The sequence below is a fragment of the Odocoileus virginianus genome, unplaced genomic scaffold, assembly GCF_023699985.2.
Source record: "Odocoileus virginianus isolate 20LAN1187 ecotype Illinois unplaced genomic scaffold, Ovbor_1.2 Unplaced_Contig_22, whole genome shotgun sequence".
Taxonomy (NCBI): domain Eukaryota; kingdom Metazoa; phylum Chordata; class Mammalia; order Artiodactyla; family Cervidae; genus Odocoileus; species Odocoileus virginianus.
The window spans coordinates 411,350-430,278 of record NW_027224339.1 but is presented as its reverse complement, the minus strand read 5'-3'; the positions used below and the strand labels follow the sequence as shown (position 1 = coordinate 430,278).

The following is an 18,929-nucleotide window of genomic DNA, read 5'->3' as shown; positions in this document are numbered from 1 at the left end:
ATACTGTAATGGTCTTTATCTTTCTGGCTTACTTCGCTCTGTATAATGGGCTCCAGTTTCATCCATCTCATTAGAACTGATTCAAGTGAATTCTTTTTAATGGCTGAGTAATATTCCATGGTGTATATGTACCACAGCTTCCTCATCCATTCGTCTGCTGGTGGGCATCTGGGTTGCTTCCATGTCCTGGCTATTAGAAACAGTGCTGCGATGAACATTGGGGTGCACGTGTCTCTTTCAGATCTGGCTTCCTTGGTGTGTATGCCCAGAAGTGGGATTGCTGGGTCATATGGCAGTTCTATTTCCAGCTTTTTAAGAAATCTCCACACTGTTCTCCATAGTGGCTGTACTAATTTGCATTCCCACCAACAGTGTAAGAGGGTTCCCTTTTCTCCACACCCTCTCCAGCATTTATTGCTTGTAGACTTTTGGATAGCAGCCATCCTGACTGGCGTATAATGGTACCTCATTGTGGTTTTGGGAAAGACAGCCCTCAGATTGGGAGAAAATAATAGCAAACGAAGCAACAGACAAAGGATTAATCTCAAAAATATACAAGCAACTCCTGCAGCTCAATTCCAGAAAAATAAATGACCCAATCAAAAAATGGGCCAAAGAACTAAACAGACATTTCTCCAGAGAAGACATACAGATGGCTAACAAACACATGAAAAGATGCTCAACATCACTCATTATCAGAGAAATGCAAATACAATAGTTTTAAAAACTGGCCAGAAAGTGTTTGCCATTTCAACACATGGAAATAGTTACATTCATGCATAAATCGCCATTTTCTGCAAAACGCTGTGCAATGCTGGTGTCAAAAACTAGGCAGTCACTGTTCATGATGGCTGTTAAAATTCCCTCATGAATAGACCGAGGAGTGGCTTCCCAAGCCAATCGCCGCCTATGACCATTTAGCTCAAGTCGATAAGCAAAATTTTCAGCTTGCTTGCGTGTTCCTATCAGCTGTACAATTGCAAAGAATTGCTGGTGACCATCATATTTTTCCTGTTTCTCCAAGACTAGCATGAAGTGAAAGCCAAAACAGGACTGCACCATCACCCAGTCAATAGAACCAGGAAGATTAATGTCTGTAGCAAGGAAAATTATTTTCTTTCCCTGTAGGGTTGTAACGGACTCATGGTGATGCATCAGATGTGGCACAACAGCATCCAAAGAGCCTTGCCATTTACAGGCAACACCAGGGAATGGACAGGAACAAGGCCTAAACTCACAGAGTTCTTCATGGTCTGCCTTTTCCGTGTATGGCAGAGTTAGTTCACATCCAGAAAAGGAATATATACATGGGAAAAGTAATGAATTGGCCACTTCCTCCATAGCCAAGTTGCGAGTGGACCCCAATGGGCCCCGGCAAGTCGGACAACATGAGAGCTTTGGGCGACAGTTGCGACAAACAAGATGGCCACTCTGACAGGGAAGAATGGATGGTAACACATAGTCAAAGCAGAACGGACACTCAGAAAGACTCGCCAGGTCGTTGTTGGCCGCAGCGGTGCCAGTCAGGGCAGGCACGCTCTGGGAGGATGGTATACACGTTGAGGTTCTAGTAGGTACCGCTGGTGCAGCTTCACGGCTCATTTCTGTGGGCAGAGAGCACGCTTCGGACCCTGGTCCTGGCTCAAACGCGTTTCTTTGCCAACGCCAACCGCTGCCACCACCTCTTCCTCAGGCGACCACTGAAGGGACACTCTGGGAAGCCTTTGTTGCTCAGGAGTGCGCCTCGCAGTGGATGCCCCAGTGCCCTGGCCGCAGTTTTGCACGTCATCAAACCCCGCCCCCCACGCCTGCTAAATACCACACACTAAAGAGAGGCCCTCTTAAGGAGGCACTGCCCGCGCACCGGCGGCCCTGAGGCGGCAAGAACAAACAATATTTTTTAAATTATGTTTATTTATTTGGCAACCCCGGGTTGAAGTTGCATGACAGGGTATCTCTGATCTTCATTGTGGCATGCAGAATCTCTTTAGTTGCATCCTGTGAAATCTAGTTCCCTGACTGGGGATTGAACTCAGGACCTCTCCTTAGAGCAGAGAGTCTTAGCCACTGGACCACCAGGGAAATCCTAAGCACAAACAATTTCAACCTGGGGAAACCAAGCCGTTTAAGGTAGCAGACCAGCCTGTCCAGCAATAGGCACATCGCCAAGGCCCAGGTTAGCCCAGCCAGGCAGAGGGAAGAGAAGGAAATAGGCAACCTGGCAATATCCTGGTGCAGCTCCATAGTCGTGTGTAGTGGACAGGCTGAGGGCTGGCCTGTGCCTCTCACCAGATCTGGAAACTTGGGCCGCCAGCCCCTACTCACGCACTCAGGAAGGCAGGTCTCTGGACCACAGTGTCCCCCCAGCACAGGTCAGTGAGGACTGACAGTGGTTAAGATACTGGCTTCTAGAGCTGGGTGACCTGGGACCCCTGGCAGGATGGCCTTGTGCAGTTTACTTATCCTCTCTGAAGCCCTCTCTTAAGTACTCCAGGTAGTAGGTGTTTGCAAATGTTAGTAATTATGAATACCAAGAGATACTGTGAGCCTTGGGATATTTCAGGGGAGAGAGGTAAGAAGAATGCAGGGCCTCTAGGTCTGTATTCAGGGCGCCAGAGCTCACTTCCTCTTTTGTAAGCTGATTTGGTCTCTTATTGGTCAAGCTGGTTCAAGTTGGCTTCTGTTACTTGTAAACAAAAGCATTTTATCTGATAAAGGTTTTTCTTTTTCTTTTTTTTTTTACTTAGAGAATTAAGAAAAATTTTAAAGTGGAGAGTGTTGTGATGAAAAATTTAGCTGAAGTTCAGCAGTTTTTTGTTTTTACATTTTGCATTTCCAGCAGGCAGAATGATGCCCTTACCCCTCAAAGATGTCTCAGTCCTAATTCCCAGAACCTGTGAATATATTAGGAATTCCCAGGTAGCACTAGTGCCACAGATCCCACCTGCCAATGCAGGAGATGTAAGAGATGTGGGTTCGATCCCTGGGTTGGGAAGGTCTCCTGGAGGAGGGCATGGCAACCCACTCTAGTATTCTTGCCTGGAGAATCCCATGGACAGAGGAGCAGGTGGGCTACAGTCCATAGGGTCGCACAGAGTCAGACACAACTGAAGGGACTGAGCATACATGCACATGAATATGGTACATTATGTGGTAAAAGAGAAATCAAGGTTTCAGATGGAATTAATGTTGTAAATCAAGTGACCTTAAAATAGGGAGAGTATCATGGATTATCTGGTGGACCCAATGTAATCACAGGGGTCCTTCAAAGTGAAGAGGGAGTCAGAATCGATAAGATGGGAGAACTCAGCTGAAGTTATTAGCTTTCAAGATGGAGGAAGTAGGTCAGGAACTGAGGAATGCAGGGGCCTCTGAAAGCTGGAAAAGGCAAAACTACACAATTTCCCTTAGAGCATCTAGAAAGGAACACAGGCCTGCTAACGCCTTGATTGGAGGCCAGTGAGACCCGTGTCAGATTTCTGACCTCCAGAGCTGTAAGGTATTAATTAGTGTTGCCTTGAGCCACTAGGTTTGTGCTGATTTGTTACAGCAGTGATAGGAGACTCATACAGCATCCTTTTATTTTTCTCCTCTTTATGTCATTGAAGAGAAACTCAACACCTTTAACTTCAACTAAGATATGTAGTATAAGCCCGCTTGTGTAAATTACTTTTATTTCTCTTTCTCTCTGTACCCACCAGTCTTGCCCTCCATCTGTGTACATGTGTAGAAAAACATGGTGAGAGAAAATGGTTATTTCTTAGTGGTGAGACTTAGAATAATTTTTTTTTTATTTCTAGACGGTTTTTGCTTGTTTTAATTAGAGGATAATTGCTTTACAATATTGTGATGGTTTTTGCCATACATCAACATGAATCAGCATTAGGTATACATGTGTCCCCTCCATCTTGAACCCCCCTAGAGTGATTTAAAAAAAAATGTTTCATCTTTGTGCTTCTTTGCACTTTGAGGGGGGCATTTTTTTGTAATGAGCAGGCATTATTATCATTATTTTTAACCAAAATGATAAGGTCATGATTATTCATGTTCATTGCCAAAGCCATAGCCACCATTGAGCAATCTGTGCATCCCACATGTGGGCTCCTCAGAGCCAAGCAGCACAGCCCAGATCTAGCCTACTCCTTCCTCCTCTCTCCACATTGTAGACAAATAGATAAAGTTTGTGCCTGGCTGTTCTGGGCTGAACTGTTTTCTTCCCAAATTCAGATGTTGAAGCCCTAGTCCCCAGTTGCTCAGAAGGTGACTGTAACTGGAGATATGGCCTTTAAAAGGATGGTTAAGTTAAAATGAGGTTGAGTGGGCCCTAATCCACTCTGATTGATATCCTTTTAAGAAGGGCAAGATTAGGACAGCAAAAACACAGAAAGACCAGGTGAAGACACAATGAGTAGGTGGCCATTTGCAAGCCAAGGAGAGAGGCCTCAGGAGAAACTAACCATGCCAGCACTTAGATTTGGGGCTTTTAGCCTCTGAAACTGTGAGAAAATACATTTCTGGTGTGTCAGCCACTCACCTGTGATATTCTGTTATGGCAGTCTGAGAAGACTAATACACTGACATTACCTGCTGCTGTTGCTGCTGCTGCTAAGTCGCTTCAGTCATGTCTGACTCTGTGCAACCCCATAGATGGCAGCCCACCAGGCTCCACCATCCCTGGGATTCTCCAGGCAAGAACACTGGAGTGGGTTGCCATTGCCTTCTCCGTGACATTACCCACTACTTTGCTCCAAAGAAACAACTTCTGTGTGATAGTAATTTCAAAGTATGTTCTAAGAGGACTGATTTAATTCCTGAAAGATACTTTATTTTCACAGTGTTATAACCTTTCACAAACCAGTCAACTTGTGGCAGATCAGAATGGTGCTTATGACTCCTCATTTGACAGAAAACGCAGGCCCATGGGGCACATAGGATTTGACTGAAGTCCCATGTTATCATGTGGATCTCTAGGCGCCGGCCCTGAACATGGCATAGGAATGCTGAGATCAGGGGCCAAAAAATACATCACTGTCTAGAACAGAGTCCATCACATCAACCGTTTTCTTCTGGAAGTATCACATTTGATTTTGGCCCTGATCTCTAAGATGTCCTCATCCTGTTGTTCAGAGAGCCTCTTTAAAATTTATTTTATTTTATTTTAAAAGATTTATATTTATTTTTGGCTGTGCTGGGTCTTTGCTGCTGTGAGGGCTTTCTCTAGTTGCGGTGAGTGAGGGCTACTCTCTAGTGGCGGTGTGCAGGCTCCTCATTCCAGTGGCTTCTCTTGTTGCAGAGCACAGGTTCTAGAGCCTGTGGTCTTCAGTGGTTGTGGCACATGGGCTTAGTTGCCCCATGGCATGTGAAATCTTCCCAGACCAAGGGTGGAATCCATGTCTCCTGCAGTGTCAGGTGGACTCTCTACCACTGGACCACCAGAAACATCCAAAAAATGTTATATTATATTGGGCTATAGTTAATTTACAATTCTGTGTTAGTTTCAGGTGTACAGCAAAGAAATTCAGTTACATATTTACTTATATTGATTCTTTTTCAAATTCTTTTACCATTTAGGCTGTTAAAGAATATAGAGCAGAGGAGACAGTCTTTTTTAAGTTAAAAAAAGCATTGAAAACCTTTTTATAAAAATTTGCTAATGGTAATTTGATGGACACAAAATCAAACTGAACCCTTCCTGGCTCTCTCTCACTAATTCAAGGTATGAAATTTTCATGGATTTTTAAAGCATGTTCTTATTAATTAGAATATAGCTCAAATTTAAAATGAAGATCCAGCTGCCAATATTACTATTAGGACTTTAAGTTGAGAAAACATTCACCAATCATTCTTGGACTTTATAGCTGACTGTGCAATGGTGAGGTCAGTGGGCATGCAGGTCCCTGGGGCATCACCTAGCAAGCCAGGCAGAGAAAGCCTCCAGGGTCTGCCTGAGAGCCATTGCTCCATGTTGGGCACGAAGAATGGGGCAGCTACGTTTGACCTTGTAATGGGCAGAGAGCGGCAGGGTAGGGGAACCCGGGAGAACTGCTCTGTGACGTGGCTGCTGGTCTCGTCTTTTACGGTGATGGGATTTGTATTTGGGTTGTCTTTAGCCAATCGTTCTGACTCAGAGTCCTTCCTGGTGGTGCACACCTTGTTCAGCCAAGATGGATGCCAGTGAGAAGGATTCTGGGAGGTGGTCGGACATGTGGTGTCTCCTTTTGACCTTTCCTGAACTCTTCCAGTTGGTGGTGGCTTATTAGTTCTGTGTTCCTTACCAGGACCTCCTGTCATAAAACAACTCATGCAAATGGTTACTATGGTGCCTGGCCAGGGTGGGCCATTTCAGTCAGTGTGCTTTCCCTAACAATTTCATTGGTCTTTATACCACTGTGCAGTGTAAATCTGATGAATCCCACTGTGTGTGTGTAGGTGTCTGTGTGTGTGTGTGTGTGGTGGGGGGGTTCTGGTCCAAAGGTAGGGAGCAGGGTTGCCAGGCATCTTATATATACAGGACATATCCTGTATTTATTTTGTGCTATGTCTCTGCATTGCCTTTGTCAGGATACCCCAAATCTTGTATTTAGCTTTTTTCCCCCTTATTGACTTACCAAGACTGGATGTGCATGTCTCTCAGCAAGAATACTGGAGTGGGTTGCCATTTCCTACTCCAGGAGATCTTCCCAACCCAGGGATCAAACTCCAATCTCTTGTGTCTCCTGCATTAGCAGGCAGATTCTTTACCACTAGCGCCGCCTGGGAAACCCATAAAAACTGCACAGTTGGAGCCATTTTTCTGCCATAGTAATTGGTTCTTTGCCTTTTCCCTTGTGTCCCTCAGCATGTGGGATCTTAGTTTCCCACCAGGGATCAAACCTGTGCTCCCTGCATTGGAAGCATGGAGTCTTAACCACTGGACCACAAGGGAAATTCCAGTATTTGCTTCTTAAATTGCTAACAGGGCAACACTACTGAAAATCATACCTCCCCAAATAAAGATCTGGAAAATCTCTTATAGTCGCTCCTGCAGATTTGAGGGAGGAAAGACCAAAAAGGGTGGCTGAGAATGAAAAATACACACTGCAGAAAGGAAAAGGCTGTTTTGTGGGCAAAGTCTCAAGTTGTGACCAGGTAATCACTGTTTAGATACAACTTCAGCTGTGTGCAGATGCTTGGAAAATCAGCCAGTCAGGAATAGCCTCACCCCAGGGACTATATTCGTGAGACTTGACACATCAATGACAGGCCCAAGCTACAGAAAGTGGGCAAACCATCTGAACAGGCAAATTACAGAAGACATTACAAATGTCCAATAAATCTGAAAGGCGTTCAACCTCATAAATCACAGGGGAAACTCAAATTAAAACCACAATAAGGAGCATAACATAATATCAGATTGTTAAAAAAGAGAGAAAAGAAAAAAATTCAAAGTAATTCTTTGTGCACTACTGGTAGGAATGTAAAATGATTGAAGCACTTCAGAAAACCATTTGGAATTGAAAGGTTGCTGCTGAGCCGTGAAAGATGCCAGGAATCTTGGCCTCTGGAGAAGAGGAATTAAATCCATGGCCAGTGACAAGGCTTGATCTCAGAGCTTTTGTGTAATAAAGTTTTATTAAAGTATAAAAGAGATAGAGAAAGTTTCTGACATAGACATCAGAAAGGGGGCAGAAAGAGTGCCCCTCTGCTAGTCTTTAGCAGGAAGTTATATACCTACTAGCAGGCTGCTAATTAGAGAAAGGAAATGTCTCAAAACTCAGAGAGTGGCACCAGGCCCCTCACCCACAACATGCATTTTGAGATAACATTGGCACAAGGTGAGTCATCCCAGGCCATAAAATGATTGACATGAATCTTGAAGAAAGGCAGATTTCCAAGCAAATACATAGTTTCATTAACATAGATTAGGAGAACAATGTATGAGTAAAACATACTGGTTTGTTGAGCCATTATCGGTTCTGAGTCTTAGGCAGAACCAACTTGAAGAAAGACAGAGTCTAGGGTAAATACATAGTTCATTAACATAGCTTAAGAAAAACATTTCCATAAGAAAAACGCATTGGTTAGCTCAAGGTTTGAGAAAAGTTAAGTTCAGGTGGAACCAGGTGTCATCATGGCAACACAGAATTTTAAAAGAAACCTCCTTTTAATTTTGTATAGAGAAGAGGAAAAAATCTGACACTTGTAGTTTGTTTCCTCCACTTGGGGGCCTCTAGCCTTCCTGCCTGTTACCCTCTCAGAATCATTTAAGCAAGTTTAAATATACTCGTTTTCTGTGATCCAGAAATTCTACTTCTTCAGGCACATTGGAGAAAGGATAAACAAACTGGAATAACACACCCAATCAATTATCCCTGAGTGACTAATGGCCAGTCCTAGAGTCAGCCGGTGGAAAAATCCTCCTGAATATCAGCCAATCAGAGACAACCCCATGCTTCTACGGAACAGCCAATCAGCAAGTGCTCACTCCCACAGCCTGTTCTAAAAGTGGACAGCTGACAGCAGCCTTACTCCCACCATTGCAGGAACAGGCTACAAGTCCACTGATGCTTCCACATTCTTGCTTCTCATGTCTGCCATCCCTAGATGCCCAACTCCTCTGAACCTTCTCAAAACTCTGCTTCATTTGGGAAATCTGTGCCTTATAAAGCACAGCTTGCCCTCACAGGTAAATGGAAAGTTCACCTTAAATGAACAAAGCTAGTGTAGGTGATGGAATTCCAGCTGAGCTATTTCAAATCCTAAAAGGTGATGCTGTTAAAGTGCTGCACTCAATATGCCAACAAATTTGGAAAACTCAGCAGTGGTCACAGGACTGGAAAAGGTCAGTTTTCATTCCAATCCCAAAGAAAGGCAATGCCAAAGAATGTTCAAATTACTGTACAATTGCACTCATTTCACATGCTAGCAAGATTATGCTCAAAATCCTTCAAGTTAGGCTTCAGCAGTACATGAACCAGAACTTCCAGATGTATAAGCTGGATTTAGAAAAAGCAGAGGAACCAGAGATCAAATTGCCAACATGCACTAGATCCTAGAAAAAGCATGGGAATTCCCCCAAAATTATCTGCTTCTGCTTCATTGACTACCCTAAAGCCTTTGACTATGTGGATCACAACAAACTGGAAAATTCTTAAAAGATATGGGAATACCAGATCACCTTACCTGTTTCCTGAGAAACCTGTATGCAGAAGAAGAAGCAATGGTTAGAACCAGACATGGAACAACAGACTGGTTCACAATTGGGAAAGGAGTACGTCAAGGCTGTATATTGTCACCTAGCTTATTTAACTTATATGCAGAGTGCATCAGGCAAAATGCTGGGCTGGATGACTCACAGACTGGAATCAAGGTTGCTGGGAGAGAGCTCCAGTGGCGCAATCGGTTAGCGCGCGGTACTTATAAGATTGCTGGGAGAAATATCAATAACCTCGCATATGCAGATGATGCCACCTTAATGGCAGAAAGCGTAAAGAAGCTAAAGAGCCTCTTGATGAAAGTGAAAGAGGACTTTGAAAAAGCTGTCTTAAAACTCCACACTAAAAAAAAACTAAGATCATGGCATCAGGTCCCATCAGTTCAGTTCAGTTCAGTTGTTCAGTCGTGTCTGACTCTTTGCAACCCCATGAACTGCAGCACGCCAGGCCTCCCTGTCCATCACCAACTCCTGGAGTCTTACCCAAACCCATGTCCATTGAGTCAGTGATGCCATCCAACCATCTCATCCTCTGTCGTCCCCTTCTCCTCCTGCCCCCAATCCTTCCCAGCATTAGGGTCTTTTCCAATGAGTCAACTCTTCGCATGAGGTGGCCAAAGTATTGGAGTTTCAGCTTCAACATCAGTCCTTCCAATGAACACCCAGGACTGATCTCCTTTAGGATGGACTGGTTTGGTCTCCTTGCAGTCCAAGGGACTCTCAAGAGTCTTCTCCAACACCACAGTTCAAAAGCATCAATTCTTCAGTGCTCAGCTTTCTTCACAGTCCAACTCTCACATCCATACATGACTACTGGAAAAACCATAGCCTTGACTAGATGGACCTTTGTTGGCAAAGTAATGTCTCTGCTTTTAAATATGCTATCTAGGTTGGTCATAACTTTCCTTCCAAGGAGTAAGCATCTTTTAATTTCATGGCTGCAATCACCATCTGCAGTGATTTTGGAGCCCCAAAAAATAATAGTCTGACACTGTTTCCACTGTTTCCTCATCTATTTGCCATGAAGTGATGGGACTGGATGCCATGATCTTAGTTTTCTGAATGTTGAGCTTTAAGCCAACTTTTTCACTCTCCTCTTTCACTTTCATCAAGAGGCTTTTTAGTTCCTCTTCACTTTCTGCCATGAGGGTGGTGTCATCTGCATATATGAGGTTATTGATATTTCTCCTGGCAATCTTGATTCCAACTTGTGCTTCATCCAGCCCAGCATTTCTCATGATGTACTCTGCATATAAGTTAAATAAGCAGGGTGACAATATACAGCCTTGACGTACTCCTTTTCCTATTTGGAACCAGTCTGTTGTTCCATGTCCAGTTCTAACTGTTGCTTCCTGACCTGCATACAGGTTTCTCAAGAGGCAGGTCAGATGGTCTGGTATTCCCATCTCTTTAAGAATTTTCCACAGTTTATTGTGATCCACATGGTCAAAGGCTTTGGCATAGTCAATAAAGCAGAAATAGATGTTTTTCTGGAACTCTCTTGCTTTTTCTATGATCCATCGGATGTTGGCAATTTGATCTCTGGTTCCTCTGCCTTTTCTAAAACCAGGTCCCATCACTTCCTTGCAAATAGATGGGCAAAAAATGGAAACAGTGACAGACTTTATTTTCTTGGGCTCCCGAATCACTGTGGACATTGTCTGCAGCCCTGAAATTAAAAGACGCTCGCTCCTCGGAAGGAAAGCTATGACAAAGCTTGACAGCATATTAAAAAGAAGAGACATCACTTGACTGACAAAGGTCTGTATACTCAAATAGATGGTTTTCCCAGTAGTCACGTATGGATGTGAGATTGGACCATAAAGAAGGCTGAGCACTGAAGAATCGATGCTTTCGAACTGTGGTGCTGGAGAAGACTCTTGAGAGTCCCTTGGACTGCAAGGAGATCAAACCAGTCAATCTGAAAGGAAATCAATCCTGAATATTCATCAGAAGGACTGATGCTGAAGCTGAAGCTCCAATACTTTGACCACCTGATGGGAAGAGCCAACTCATTGGAAAAGACCCTGATGCTGGGAAAGATTGAGGGCAGGAGAAGGGGATGACAGAGGATGAGATGGTTGGATGGCATCTTTGACTCAGTGGACATGAGTTTGAGCAAACTCCAGGAGACAGTGAAGCACAGGGAAGCCTGGTATGCTGCAGTACATGGAATCGCAAAGAGTTGGACACAACTGAGTGAAGAACAAAGAGGATTTTGGCTCTGTTTGTAATAATTTTTAGTGGTTGCTCTAGGGATTACAATGAATACACCTAACCTTGTACAGTCTTTTTGGAGTTGATATTGTAGCACTTCAGGTAAAATGTGAAAGTTTTGCAACCATGTAGCTCCTTTACCCTATGCTCTTCTGTTACATTGTCAAGTGTGTTACGTTTGTATACTCTGAAACATCAAGAGACAATGATAACATTTTTGTTTAGAAAAGTCATTCATATTCTAAAGCATATATAAGGAGAAAAATGGTGTTCTGTGTTTACCCAGATATTTACCATTTCTGTTGCTCTTCCTTCATTCCTGAAGTTCCAAGTTTCCCTCTAGTATCATTTTTCTGTATCATTTCTTGTAGAGCAGGTCTGCTGTTGACAAATTATCATAATTTTGTCATCTGAAAATGTATTTTGTTCTCAGTTCTGAATGTCATTTTTGCTGATTGGAACTCTGGGTGACTGTTAAAACCAAGATGTTGTTCCACTGTCTTTTGGCCACCATATTTCTGATGAGAAATATGTGGAATTTGTATCCTTTTCCTCCTATGAGTAATGTGTGTTTTTCTCTAATTGCTTTCAAGATACTTCATCTTTTGTTTTGGGCAATTTGATTATGATATTCTTGACATTATTTTCTTTGAGTTTGCGCTGCTTGAAGATCATTGCATTTCTCAAGTTGTTAATTTATGTTTTTCACCCAAGTCGGAGATGATTTTCCTATTATTTCTTCAATATTTTTCCTTACCAGTATCATCCTCAGTTTCTGAGACTCCAATGACATGCATATTAGACCTTTTGATAATTTCCTGGAGGTTCCTGAAGTTCTCACTACATTTTTCAATATTTCCTTTTTGTTCTTCAAATTGGACAATTTCTATTCACCTATCTGCAAGTTCACTGACTCCTCTGTCCTACCTATTCTTCTATTGAGACTATCCAGATAATTTTTAAATTTCTAATGTTGTATTTTTGGGTTCTAAAATTTCCACATGGTTCTTTGTTATAGTTTCTTTATAGTTTTTACATACTCTGTAGAGTATTAAAAAAAAATTATGGTCTTTAAAACAGGTGCATGCATGCATGTTAAGTCACTTCAGTCATGTCTGACTCTTTGTGACCCTGTGAACTATAGCCTGCCAGGGTCCTCTGTCCATGGGATTCTCCAGGCAAGAATACTGGAGTGGGTTGCCATTTCCTACTCTAAGGGATCTTCCCAATCCAGGGATCAAACACACATCTCTTGTCTCCTTCATTGGTTGGGGACTACCTTACCACAAGTGCCACTTGGGAAGCCCCTTTAAAACTTATTTATCTTCCAAAATCTTCTAGCATACCATTCATTTCTGGTGTGTTTACCTTTCTTCATGAGAAATAGTTGGCATAATTTCTCTTTAAAGTCTTTTAAAAAGGTTTTGAGAATTCTGACATCTCAATTTTTACATGTTGTTATCTGTTGTCCAGCCTCTGAGAATTGACTGCATTTTCTTGGCTCTTTGTATGTATAGGAAGTTTAGGTGATATCTTGGATATTTTAAAGATTGTGTTGTTTAGACTCTAGGTCTTTTTAATTTCCTGAAAATAATGGTTTGTTTGTTTTACCAGACAATCCACTTGTTTAGGTTCAAACCACAAGTTTTATCTCCCCTTTTGTGGACTGTAGTACTCAAAGCTTTGCTATCCTTATGCACGTACAGCTCAGGAGCAAGCCTGAGACTTGTGTCAGTTTATATGTGGAATTGGAGGATTCCTTTCTCTAGCTGTCTCTTCTGTGGAATTTCCCTCCCCATTCTGCAGCCTTTAGGAGCCTGTATTCTTGGTTCTCTGGCCAGAATTGTGTCATTTCTCTTAGATATTTAGCTGCCTACAGTGCTGCCATATGGTTCTGGAGTGGGGCCACCATTCGGGGCAAACCAAGAAAGAAAAAAGAAAAAAATCCTCAGAGATTCCCCCCACTACTCCCCCACACTCTTCAGATTATGGTTGGGTAGTGTGGTTCTGGGTGAAAGATCCTTATACTGTTGGAAGTTCATTCTAAAGAATATGTGATCTCTCAGTTCTTTGGAGACTTTATTTGAATTAGAATTTATTTTACCTATTTGGGCACCTGTAGCAAAGAATTTGAAAACTCTGGATTATGTGTGAGTGTCTCTGTCCAGTGGGTGAGGTGTCTTGGAACCACTGGTTTCTGTGTCCAATTACCTGAGTCCCCTAAGTTGTTTGGGGGTATATTTCCAAGTTTTAAGTCTCTGTTCCTTGCAGGGGTGGTGGTATCAGTTCCAGTGTGTGATATTATCAATTTATTAAAGTACTATTTCCAATGACTGAAGTCTCTAAGCCATTTATAGACTTGAATCCCAAGGAATGAGAGCTCTAAGGTGTTCATAGTTCCTATATTTGAGTGTGAGGTCTCTCAGTTGTTTTTGGTGTCCAGATCTCAGAATGTAAATTCTAAGAACACTTTTGGCATCTGTCTTGCATGGTACAAGGTTCCTGAACCATTGGAGGTACATTTTTAAGCACAATATATCTGTTATTTTTGGAAAATCTCAATTCCAAGGTTGATCTTCTGTGCCTTATGGTATGTTGTATCTGAGCTCTTTTGGAATGTGTGTCCAGGCTGTGACAGATTTTAAAAATATATGTATTTTTCTCAAGAATTGAAGTCTTTGAAATGTGTGAGGTATTCTGCCTCACGGTGTGAAGTCACTGAGGCATTGGGGTGGGGATGTGGGTGGGGGGTGAGGGCTCTGTTCCCAGAAATGAGGTCTCTGAGCTGTTTGAATTACAGTGTCCCTGGGTGTGTTCCTAGCGGCTCAGACAGAAAAAATCTGCCTGTAATACAAGAGACCCAGGAACGATCCCTGGGTTGAGAAAATCCCCTGGAGAAGGGAATGGCTACCCATTCTGGTATTCTTGCCTGGAGAATCCCATGGACAGAGGAGCCTGGTGGGCTACAGTCCATGAGGTCACAGAGTCGGACACAACTGAGTGACTAAAATGTTCACTTTCACATTGGGTGTGTTCCACAGTGTTATGTCTTGGAGGTGGTTCTATATCTGTGCCCCAACGCTTGAGGCTTTTGAATTTCTTCAGGATATTTGGTAATGGTACAATAATTATGAATTATTTTTTAGTCAAGGTCCAAGAAATGAGGTCTTTTAGCTGTTTGAGGATATGGGCTGTCTGAAGGGTATGAGGCATCTGAGTTCTTTTGGGTGTGTGTTCCATGCCATAAAACCCCTGTTTCACTTAGGGTATACTCACACTTTTGGTGGTTTCTGTATAAGGGTGTGATACCTGTAACTAATAAAAGGTCTGTTAGAAAAAGGATCAGCCTTATGTCTCAAGTTGGAGTTGTCTTTGCCATTCGGTTTCCATGAAGTTTGTGAATCTGTTAGAGATCTGTAGGAGGTTTCTGAACAGTCTTTGTTTTTTTTTTTTTTTGGTGTTCTGTGTCCAAGGTGTGAGATGTCTGAACTCTCTAGGTGAATTCAGACTCTCTGGTGACTATGGTTAGGCTTCAAGGACTTTCTGGGGGACCTGTAATGCATAGTGTGAAATCTCTGGGATATTTGGGATCCTGGTCCCAACACAGGAGGTCTATGAACTCCTGGGCATCTGTGTTCATGGCCTGATGTCTCTCCATTTGTTTCCTGGCCTCTGTCCAAGGGTTCGAGTTCTCTGAGCTCTTTAGGGTCTGGGTCCCAGGATGTGAACTTTCTGCAATTTGGGGATCTATGTTCAGAGTATGAAATCTGTGTGTTTTTTCGGGGGGAGGTTCTGTGACTCATGATGGGAATTATGAGCCATTTGGATATGTTTCCAGGTGCGTGAAGAGTCTCTTTCTATGGACAATCACTGATAAGGGTATGATGTCTCTGACCTCTGTTCTGTTTCTAAGGGGTGGGATCTATTTAGCCATCTGTGTAACTGTGTGGGAGCACTCTTTGTCCGTGGATTGGGGTTCCAGAGTGTGAGACCTGTGAACTGTTTGGGGATTTGTGTCATGTCCTCTGAACTGTTTTGCTGAGCTGAATCTCAGGGAGATGAGATCGCTGAGGTAGTTGCCATCCATGCCCCTGAGTGAATTGCTTGAGCCCTTAGGGGGTGATGCGTTCCTAGGATGTGAATAGTCAGAGCTGTCTGGGGTATGTGTTCAGGTCTGAAGGTCTCTGATGTATTAGGATTCTATGTGACAGGATGTGAGATCTCTGCTTTGGATTTTCTCTGAACTTGCGAGGTCTGTGAAGTTGGCCAGGAGTAGGGGGTGAAGAGAGTGGACCTGGTCCAAAGCTTGAGGCCTCAGAATTGTTTTCTGCTGTGCCCACAGTGTAAGATTTCTGAGATCTTTGGGACACTGTGTCTCAGGGTGTGAAGTCTCTGCAGTGTTTCTGAATCATTGTCCCAGCCTATGAAATCTCTGAGTTTCTTGGGAATCGCTGTCCAAGGCCTCAGAATCATGTTCTGTGTCCAAGTGTGTGAGGTCTTCATGCTTGAATAGTCTGGTACCAAAGAATGAGATTGTTGAGATGTTCATAGTTCTTTTTGCTGCAGTGTAAGTTTTCTGGGCTGTTGGAGTGTATTTTCTGCATGTGTGTGAGGATTTGTGCTTTGCAGGGGGATATGGGTCCAGAGTTTTAAGTTTCTTAACTTTGTGGAAGTCTCTGTCAAAGATGTGGGAACTCATAACTCTTATGGGTCTAAATCTTACCACATGAAATCTTCGAGCTATTTGGCAGATGTTTTCATGTGTGAGGTCTTTGATGCTTGTGTGGATCTCAGGTACAGGAATGAGGTCTCTTTTATAAAAAAAATTATTGAAGTATAGTAGCCTTATCTTTAGCTCATGGGTTTCCTTGGTGGCTCAGTGATAAAGAATCCATCTGCCAGTGCAGGAATGAGGGTTCAATCCTTGGGTCAGGAAGATGCCCTGGAGAAGGAAATAGCAACCCACTCCAGTATTCTTGCCTGGGAAGTCCCATGGACAGGAGAGCCTGGCAGGCTACAGCACACAGAGTCACAAGTGTTGGACATCACTTAGGGACTAAAACAGTAACATCAACAAAACAACAAATAGTTGCTTTACAATGTTGTGTTAGTTTCTGCTGTACAAGCAAAGTGAATCAGCTATATATATATATATATATATATATATATACATATATCCCCCCTTTTTGGATTTCCTTCCCATTTAGGTCACCACAGAGCATTGAGTAGAGTTCCTTGTGCTATTCAGTAGGATCTCAAGAATAAGGCTTTTTATTTATTTCTGGGTTCTGTTTGCAGGGTCTGGGTCTCTGAGGTATTTTTGTGAGTGTGTCATGCCATGGTGTTACACCTTTAAGGTGTTTCAGGGTCTGTGTCCTGACTCATGAGGTCTCTGAGCTGTGTCCAGGGTCTTAGTTCCCAGAGCTGTTCCAGCCTTTGTGTTTCAGGGTGGGAGGTATCCAAGCTCTTTGGATTCTGAGCTCCATATGGTGATATCCTTGAACCATTTGGGATGTGAAATCTCTTTTCCTTTCAGATATGTCAGTCCCAGGATGTGATGTCTTTCTCCTGTTAGAGATTACTTTCTTTCTTTTTTCTATTTAATTAATTTTTTGGGGCCACTCTGCATAGCATGTGGGATCTTAGTTCCCCAACCAAGGATGGAACCCATGCCCCTGCATTGGAAGCATAGAGTCTTTTTTTTTTTGGAAGCATGGAGTCTTAACCACTGGATTGCCAGAGAAGTCCTCTTTCTTTTTTAAAAAATAATTCAATTTATTAAAATATAGTTGATTTCCAATGTTGTGTTAATTTTTGCTGTACAGCAAAGTGAATCACTATATATTACTATATATAGTTATATATATATATTTTTTTCATATTCTTTTCCATTATGGTTTATCATAGGATATTGAATATAGTTCCCTGTGCTATACAGTAGGACCTTGTTGTTTATCCATTCTATATATAATAGTTTGCATCTGCTAATCCAAACTCCCAATCCATCCCTCCCCTACCCCCTCCCCCTTGGCAACCACAAGTCTGTTCTCTATGTCTATGAGTCTGTTTCTGTTTCATAGATAGGTTCATTTGTGTCATATTTTAGATTCCACATATAAGTGATATCATATGGTATTTGTCTTTCTCTTTCTGACTTACTTCACTTAGTATGATCATCTCTAGGTCCATCTGTGTTGCTGAAAATGGCATTATTTCATTCTTTTAAACAGCTGAATAATAGTCCATTATATATATATATTATATATATGTATATATATAAGATATATATGTATCTCCATTCATCTGTCAATGGACATTTAGGTTGCCTCCATGTCTTCCATATCTTGGCTATTGTAAATAGTACTGCTATAAACAGAGATTAGGGCTGCATGTATCTTTTTTTTTTGCATGTATCTTTTTTAATTGGAGTTTTCTCCAGATATATGCCAGGAGTAGGATTGCTGGATCATCTGATAACTCTATTTTTTAGTTTTTGGAGGAATCGCCATATCATTTTTCTATCGTGGCTGCACCAATTTACATTCCCACCAAGAGTGTAGAAGGGTAGGGATTACTTTCTTGATTATGATGCCCCTGCCCTATTTGGGGTCAGTTTCCAAAATTATTTATGGGAATGTGTCACAAAGTAGGACATCGCTATTCCCTTGGCAGGTCTCTATCCCAGAATGTGCAGTCTTGGAAATGTTTTAGAAGTCTGTGTCTAGTGTATAAAGTCTGTCAGGTGCTGTGTACCCATGTCTGGAGATCTTTGAGTGGTTTGGGATTCTTGGTTTTAATGTGCAAGTTGTTTGAGGTCATGTGCATCCTGAGTTTTTGGATGTCAGATTTTTGAGTAAGCTGAGTTTTGTTTCCAGGCATGAGGTTTTTGATTGTTTTGGTGATCTCAGTTCCAGAGAGTGATGTGTCTACATTAGGGTCTGTGTCCAGACAGTCAGGTCACTGAGTTGTACAAGTGTCCCTTTTCCAAGGCATCTATGTTTTTTGAGTGTCTGAGTTCTTGGGTATGAAGTCTCATAGGCTACTTGTGGTTTATTTCTAGGGTTTGAAATCTTCTATTTTTTCATTTAACTTGTGTTTTAAGGTCTCTGAACTGTTTCCAGGTCTGCGTCCAAGGTATGAGGTCTCTATGTTGTTGTGAACTTTGTGTCTTGTGTTTTGGGGTGCCTGAGATATTTGGGCCTTTGTAACAGAGGGTTATATATCTGCAGTGTTTTGAAACCTCTCTTCCAGGGTGTGGGGGGTCTATGAGTATTTGGATGTCTGTGTTCCTGAGTATAAAGTCTCATTAGCTGTTTAGAGATCTGTTTCTGGAGTCTCAGGTTGCTGTACTATATTTATTTATTTGGTCATGCTGCATGGCCTAAGGATCTTAGTTCCCCCACTAGGTACTGAACCTGTGCCCTCTGCAGTGGAAGTGTGGAGACTTAACCACTGGACCACTGGGGAAGTCCCCGCTATTCTATTTTTTGGTTATCTGTCTTGTCCCAGGGTGTGAGAG

The 18,929-nt window shown here is 42.4% G+C and overlaps 1 protein-coding gene across 1 annotated transcript; it reads right to left on the bottom strand.

The window, feature by feature from the left end:
• Positions 1-738: 738 nt before the first annotated feature.
• Positions 739-1,734, bottom strand: LOC110142143 (E3 ubiquitin-protein ligase SIAH1-like). The gene has a single exon (XM_020901179.2). The coding sequence runs from the start codon at positions 1,600-1,602 to the stop codon at positions 751-753; it is 852 nt and encodes a 283-aa protein (XP_020756838.2). The 5' UTR covers positions 1,603-1,734; the 3' UTR covers positions 739-750.
• Positions 1,735-18,929: the final 17,195 nt, after the last annotated feature.

Coding starts and splice junctions, on each gene's coding strand:
- LOC110142143 (XM_020901179.2), bottom strand. CDS start 1,602: ATGAGCCGTGAAGCTGCACCAGCGGTACCTACTAGAACCTCAACGTGT.